Raw genomic sequence first — 7,742 nt, 5'->3', positions numbered from 1 at the left:
AACCTTGACCCCATCCCCCACGCCTTCCATCCGGACTGCGGACCAGGTGTCCCAGCCCCCGCCCCACCAGCTCAGCACAGGTGACTCCACCGACCCTGCGTCCCCAGAAAACAGACCCGTCCGAGCCTGGGTCAGAGCTACAGGCCCCAGCAAGACCCTCCACGCCGCCTTCCCTCCCAGCATTCCCTCCCGGCATCCCCTCCTCCAGACCATCCCCCTTCCCCACTTACCTGGCTCCCTGGCACCCGCTCTCCTCAGCTTCCTCCGACTCCTTGCCAAGCCCTTTTCCGAGGGCCTCCCCTTCCCCAGGTCAGCCCATCTGCTGCAGGCATCAGTTTCCTTTGGGGTTTTCTTTTCCCAAGCGGGCCCCTCACCTTATCATGCCCCGCCCTCAGGACGGAGGTTTGCAGGCTTTGTGCTCCCGCCCAGCGTTTGTTTGTTCCTTACTGAGAGGCTCACTCTGTGCCTCAGTCTCCTCGCCTGTAAAATGGGTATCTTCATGGTGCCCACCTGCTGGGTGAGGGAAGGTAGGACCAGAGCTTCCCCCAGGGCCTGCCTCCTGTTGAGTGCCCAAGCGCATCGGCACTGTGGCCCCACATCTCCCTGGATCTCCGGAGGTTGGAGCGATGAGCTCCAAGTGAGGGAGCTGGGCCAGGCTGAGGGGCTTACTGGCCTTGTGTGTGCGCGCGCTTCCTGCCGGGACAGGAGGCTCTGCGGAAGATCATCACCACGCTGGCTGTGAAGAATGAAGAGATTCAGAGTTTTATCTACTCCCTCAAGCAGATGCTGCTGAACATGGAGGTGAGGGCAGGTGGTGGACGGGAGGGCGGGGGCAGCCCTGTGAGCGAGCCTCTTGCTGCTGATAACCGTGGAACTCTGGGCCCGGCTGCCATGTCCAGGCCTCAGTTTCCCCATTTGAGCATGGGCTTTGGCCAGTCCTGGCTGTTGAGACCTGCAACGTCTCTCCAAGGCGAACTCAGCCAAGGTGCAGGAGGACCTGGAGGCGGAGTTCCAGTCCCTTTTCTCCCTCCTGGAGGAGCTGAAGGAGGGAATGCTCATGAAGATAAAGCAGGACCGTGCCAGCCGAACCTACGAGCTGCAGGTGTGTGTCTCGGGGGACTCTCCAAGACCCCAGATGCCATCTCCACTGCACCCCTCAGCTCTCAGCTGGTCTCATGTCTGTTTCCGAACCTGCCCCTTTTCCTGTGTCCCTTCTTGGAGATGCTCCCGTGTTCCCAGTGTCCAGAACCAGACACCCTGATGATGCTGGCCTCGCCGCCTCTTTCTCTGGTCTCTTGCCTGTCCCCTCCTTGGCCATGACCTATCAACCCCCCACCCACCTGTTCTCCCTCTTAATCCCCTGTCCATTCCGCCCGCTTGTCGCCATTGCCACAGCCACCCCCCCCACAACTGACTGTTCCTCCCTCCTGTTCTCACCCAGTGACTCGTTTCTCAGCTCTTCCCACTGGTCCCCCAGATCTGATGGCCAAACACCCCCCATGCCTCCTGTGGGATTGGTGGGGCTGTATTGAAACCTCCTGGGCAACTTCCTAACACCCCAGATTCCCATCCCAGGGACGTTGAGCCCTGGGCTCAGGTGTGGCCTGGGCACGTGAGTGTGTGAGGAAGGATCCCCAGCTGATGCTGATGTCCTTCGAGGAGCAACACCCAACCTTTCTCCGGCTCCCGCTTCCACTTGGAGCTGGAAAAGGGTGTGGTGCCCTGAATCCCAAAGGCATGGGGAGGCCTGGGAGGGTTTGATGCACTGGGGTGAGAGGTTTCCTCCCTCAGTGCCCTGCCACCCGCAGAACCAGCTGGCTGCCTGCACTCGGGCCCTGGAGAGCTCTGAGGAGCTTCTGGAGACGGCCAACCAGACCCTGCAGGCCACAGACAGCGAAGACTTTCCTCAGGTGGGGCCTCAGAAGCCATGCTGGTAGGGCTGCCAGACAAAATGCAGGACATCCCGTTAAATTTGCATTTCATGTCCACCACGAGTAACTTTTTAGTAAAGTATGGCCCATGCAATATTTAGGATAAGTATGTTCCATGTGATCTTTGGGACATACTTATCCAAAAAAAAAAAATGATTGGACCTGGCCAGGTGGTGTGGTTGAAGCATCATTCCAATGACCCACAGTTGCAGATCCCTGCTCGGAGCACGTGCAAGAATTAACCAGTGAATGTGTGAATTGGTCAAACAACAAATCTCTCTCTCTCTCTCTGAAAATCAAGAAATAAAAGTTTTAAAAATAAGTAAATAATAATTATTTGTTGTTAACCTGAAGTTCATACTTAACAAAGAATATTTTTTTTAGTATAAGTATATCCCATGCAAATGTTTATATAAGTATTTCTCAAATGTTGCATGGGACATATTTATATTAAAATAATAATTATGTATTTGAAATTTAAATGTAACAATGAGTAATTTTTTAGTATACTATATCCCATGCAATATTTAGTATGGCAGGTCCTTGAATAACATTGTTTTATTCAAAGTTGTTTTGTTATAACACTGATATGGGGGGAAAATTCTGGTTGCGGCCACTCTCTGTGTGGAGTGTGCACGTTCTCTCCATATCCGCATGCGTTTTCTCCAGGGACTCCAGTCCCCTCCCACATCCCAGAGCTGGGCACGTGGGGTGAATTGGCATGTCTGCCCTGTCCCAGTCCGAATCGAGTGCGGGGTGGGTGTGAGTGCGCCGGTGATGGGAAGGGGTCTTGTCCAGGGTGGGTTCCTACTGGTGCCCTGAGTTGCTGGGAGAGGCTCCGGCCACCTGCAACCCTGAACTGGAATCAGGAAGTTGGAGATCATTCTCTTTCTTGTTTTTTAATCCTTAAATGGGTGTACAGCTCACAGTTATTTCCATGTTTAATATTAGAAGTGTTTGGGGTCTTTATTTAGAAGTTTGGTGATGTTCTTGTGACCAGAAATAGGCTATAGGAACCTACCTCTTGTTTATATCAGTTAGCCTACAATAAGGTTGATTTTATTACTCATCATTTCGCTTAAAGTTGCAGTTTCTAAGAACCTATTGACACCCTAGCCGGTTTGGCTCAGTGGATAGAGCATCGGCCTGCGGACGAAAGGGTCCCAGGTTCAATTCCGGTCAAGGGCACATGCCTGGGTTGCAGGCTTGGTCCAATGTGCAGGAGGCAGCCAATCAATGATTCCCTCTCATTATTGATGTTTGTACCTCTCTCTTCCTCTCCCTTCCTCTCTGAAAGCTATATATATATATATATATAAATTTAAGAACCTATTGACGACATTAAGTGAGGACTTACTGTATATGTATGTTATAAATATCAAATAGGACATACCTATAACTAAAAAAAGCATTGTTGATCTAAAATGCAAATTAACTGGCTGTCCTGTATTTTTTATTTGCTTACTCTGCCAATTGTATGTTCTGGGCGGGCACTGGGCAGGAGGTGGGGGAGGGGTGGTGTCTTTGCCCTTCTGTCCTTTCAGGGCGCAGCCAAGGGTTTCTGCCCTCGTGCTGGGGACTTTAGCATGGCTGCCGTGCTGGACCTCGGTCTTCTGTCTGTACAGTGGTTTTCTAACGCAGTTGCGACAACTCTGAATTTTATTCTGTCCCTCTTTCTAGGCTGCCAAGCAACTCAAAGATGGGTAAGATACTGGACCTGGCCCCCACCCCAGTGCCCTGCCCCTGGTATGACGGTGGGGACACCCAGGTGAGGGTCCCTTGGCCCAGAGCACTGAACCAAAACCAGGGGGAGGGAGTCACCCCCATACCTCAGAGGATCAGGCCGGGGGGGCCCCCCCGGAGATGCCTGCCAGCAGGCTGCCTCCACTTCCTTCCCTGCAGTGTGACCATGGCCCCTGCCTTCCGGCTGTCACTGAAAGCCAAGGTCAGCGACAACATGAGTCACCTCATGGTGGACTTTGCCCAGGAGAGGAGGATGCTGCAGGCACTCAAGTTCCTGCCGGGTGAGAGGGGACCGCCCCAGGGTTTCAGAGAAGTGGCTGGGGCGTCTGGGAGGCCCTGAGAGAAGGCTTGGAGTAAGGCTGACAGCCAGGTGTGGGGACCCCAAAAATGCCCTTAGGCGGAGCCATAAAGAAGCCCCCCTGGTGCCACCAGGAGGCCACACACCTGGTGGAATCCTGAGGAAGCCCCGCCCCTGGTGGCAGAGCCTCAAAGGCCCCGCCCAGCAGTGGTGGCGGCCCATGGAGGCCACGCCCCTAGTTGGTAGAGAATTCTGGAAATGTTCTACCTGTAAGTGGTGGAATCCTGAAAAGCCCAGCCATTTGTTGGTTGAACCCTGAAAAAGCTCTGCACCCCCTCCAACACTTTGATGGAACCTGATGAGGCTGCACCCCCAGGCCCCAGAACTCAGAGAGGCCCCCCATGCGTGGGATCCAGAGGAGGCCTCATCCCCAAGGAGGCCTCTCCTGTGGACGGGCTCAGCAAGGCCTGCCCTGCTGGTGCAGGACCCTGACCCCTCCCTCTCCTGGCCAGTCCCCAGTGCCCCTGTGATCGACCTGGCCGAGTCTTTGGTGGCAGACAACTGTGTGACGCTGGTGTGGCGCATGCCGGAGGAGGACAGCAAGATTGACCACTACGTGCTGGAGTACCGGCGGACAAACTTCGAGGGCCCGCCCCGCCTCAAGGAGGACCAGCCCTGGATGGTTGTGGAGGGCATCCGGCAGACGGAGTACACCCTGACCGGTAAGGGCGGCTCGGCCCAGCTGCCAACCCCCCTGTGCCGCCCAGTCCCTCCTGGCTCCCGTTTCCCTGTCAGCCAGCCGGGGGGGGGGTCCCCCATACTCATGGGTGGGAGAGCAGCCTGGATGGACTGATCAGGAGCAGCAGGAAGTAGTAATAACAAGGCTACTGATGACAGCACCTGCACCACTTACTGAGGGCTCACTGTGTGCTAAACGTTTGACCCACACGTAACAGGCAGGCTTATCACCATGTTACAGATGAGGGAACACAGGGGAAGAAGGCACCTCTATCCACCACTTATCTCTACTCTCCTTCATTCATTCATTCTAGTTTATTGAGTGACTACATTGAACTAGGTGCTGTCCTCACAGCAGTGAGAAAGCAGACAAAAATCCCTCCCCTCATGGAGCTGGTATTCTGGGGCCACCCTCTCAGGATTGGGGGTTTCCTCGGCAGGTACAAGAAAGCAGAAAAGCTCTGCCATGTGGCTCAGTGGTGAGCGTCCTCCCATGAACCAGGAGGTTGTGGTTCGATTCCGGTCAGAGCACTTGCCTGGGTTGCCGGCTTGATCCGTGCCGGAGGCAGTGTTGATGTTTCTCTCAGGAAGTAATAATAACAATTATTACTCTGAAATCAATAAAAACATATTAAAAAAAGAAAGCTTGGGGGAGTCCACCCAGCTGGTAGGGGAGGGTCTGATGGGGGAGAGAGTTGGGTGTCAGAGCCATTCTGGGCCAGGGAAACCCTCGGGCGGGGAGCCTGCTGGCAGGATAACTAGCACCACAGCTCCTGGGCTGTAATCAGCCTGTTCCTGGCCTGTAATTAGCAAACATAGTTAATAATAAGTATGCTAATTGCGGGAAAGAAAAGCCACCCGTCTACAAGATGGCCTGAGAAGCGATTGGTTTATCCTTTGCGTGGGAATCAAAATAAACACACCCCATTTTTCCTCAATCTTTTTTATTGTGGTAAAATACATATAACATAGCATTTATCATCTTAACCTCTTTTTTAATTTTTATTTTAGAGGTCATTTTTTGTTGTTGTTAATCCTCACCCGAGGATCTTTTCCAATTGATTTTTAGAGAGAGTGGAAGGGAGGGGAAGAGACAGAGAGAGAAACATAGATGTGAAAGAGATGCATCGATTGGTTGCCTCCCACATGCACCCCAACCAGGGCCAGGGATTGAGCCTGCAACTGAGGTACATGCCCTTGACCAGAATCGAACCTGGGACCCTTCAGTCCACAGGCCGACACTCTATCCACTGAGCCAAACAGGCTAGGGCTACAGGACATTTATTAAAGCTGGGGAAGGGCCTAGGGATAACAGGAGAGGGACTAGGTTGGGAAATGAGCCTAGGACGGGCTGCTTTGGCTGACTCAGAAGTCAGAGATATATTTAAAGGAGAATAAATACACTCGCACAGGATAAAAGAAGAAAAATTTTGCCAACAAAATTGCATCTTACATGGAGGGAGTAAGTAGAGCTAAATAAGAAAGTTAGGTGAAAACTTAAAAAAAAAGTCAGAGAAAAGGGAGTCTTGGGAACAGGTTCAGGGGGGTTAGTCCTGGATGAGCTGTCACTGCTCATTGCTGCCCTGGTTGCAAGCTTTGTGGGGTCCTTCGAGTTTAGGATTTGGGAAAGAAGGGCCGGGGAGGCTTGGGTGTGCTCCTGGGAGGGAGAGCAGTCCAATCTTAATCATTTTATTTTATTTATTTTTTTAAATATATTTTTATTGATATTTTACAGAGAGGAAGGGAGAGGGAGAGATAGAAACATCAATGATATACTGGGGATCGAGCCTGCAACCCGGGCATGTGCCATGACCGGAAATCGAACCCAGGACCTCTTGGTCCATGGGATGACGCTCAATCCACTGAGCTACCACAGCCAGGCTTAACCATCTAGGCTGTATAGTTCAGTGGCATTAAGTACATTCACATTGTTGTGCAGCCGTTACCACCATCCATCTCTAACTTTTTATCTTGCAAAACTGAAAGAAACTCTGTCCCCATTAAACACAACTCCCATTTCTCCTCCTCCTACTTGACTTCCTGTTCCTCTGAATTTTAGAACTAGAAGTACCGCGTATGCGTGGAACCATACCGTGTTTATCCTCTTGTGACTGGCTGATTTCGTTGAGCATGTCTTCCAGGTTCATCCATGTTGTAGCACGTGTCAGAATTTCTTTCCTTTTTTAGGCTAAACAATAGTCCATTGTCTGGGTATGTCCCGCTTCCTCCAGCAGTGGCAGCTTACATGGCTGTAGTTCAGTATCAGAACCAGGAAGCTGACAAGGCTACATTCTACAGTGTTGATTCACATTCCACCAGTTTCACACACCCTTCTTCGTGTGTGTGTGTGTGTGTGTGTGTGTGTGTGTGTGTGTAAAATCCCATATGCAATCTTATCCCGCAGGCAAATTCCTGTCACTACCACCACAATCCAGGTAGAGATCTGCTCTATCACAGGCTTTCTGATGCATCTTTTTTTTTATAGCCACACTCTCTCGCCTTTTACAAAATTCCTAGTGAGTTAGTTCCTCCGGGCAGGAAGTCGAATCTATTAAAAGGTGTGTGGTATTGAGGAATAGGTGAATGTGCTCACCTACAGAAATAACCTATGTTTACTTGCAGTCAACCCACTATCTCGTTGATTGCCTGGAAAGACAGGAGGGTTTGGTTGTTTATGATTTCCATTCCTCAGCTCATCTCATCCTCATGTGAACCCTGATCAGCGTGGGGAATATGATCTCTGTTTTGCAGAATAGGAAACTGAGGCACACAGTGAGTGACTCTACCAGCGGTTCTCAATCTGTGGGTTGCAACCCCTTTCGCGGTCGAACAACCCTTTCACAGGGGTCGCCTAAGACCATCCTGCATAGCAGATATTTACATGACGATTCATAACAGTAGCAACATGACAGTTATGAAGTAGCAACGAAAATAATTTTATGGCTGGGTCACAACATGAGGAACTGTATTTAAAGGGCCAGAAGGTTGAGAACCACTGTTCTAAGACAAGTGGCTGATGAAGGGCTTTTATT

At 51.4% G+C, this 7,742-nt stretch overlaps 1 protein-coding gene across 1 annotated transcript in view; it reads left to right on the top strand.

The window, feature by feature from the left end:
* FSD1 (fibronectin type III and SPRY domain containing 1) overlaps nt 1-7,742 on the top strand; it is a 13,549-nt gene that overhangs the window by 1,019 nt on the left and 4,788 nt on the right. The window contains exons 2-7 of the mRNA XM_015566931.1: nt 662-801; nt 971-1,102; nt 1,809-1,910; nt 3,612-3,634; nt 3,834-3,955; nt 4,485-4,694. Of these exons, the coding sequence (XP_015422417.1) occupies nt 662-801; nt 971-1,102; nt 1,809-1,910; nt 3,612-3,634; nt 3,834-3,955; nt 4,485-4,694 (729 nt within the window). The remainder of the gene's footprint in view (nt 1-661; nt 802-970; nt 1,103-1,808; nt 1,911-3,611; nt 3,635-3,833; nt 3,956-4,484; nt 4,695-7,742) is intronic.

This window comes from Myotis davidii, unplaced genomic scaffold (assembly GCF_000327345.1).
Source record: "Myotis davidii unplaced genomic scaffold, ASM32734v1 scaffold551, whole genome shotgun sequence".
Lineage (NCBI taxonomy): Eukaryota > Metazoa > Chordata > Mammalia > Chiroptera > Vespertilionidae > Myotis > Myotis davidii.
The sequence above is the reverse complement of the archived record's forward strand: the minus strand, read 5'-3'. Positions and strand labels throughout refer to the sequence as shown.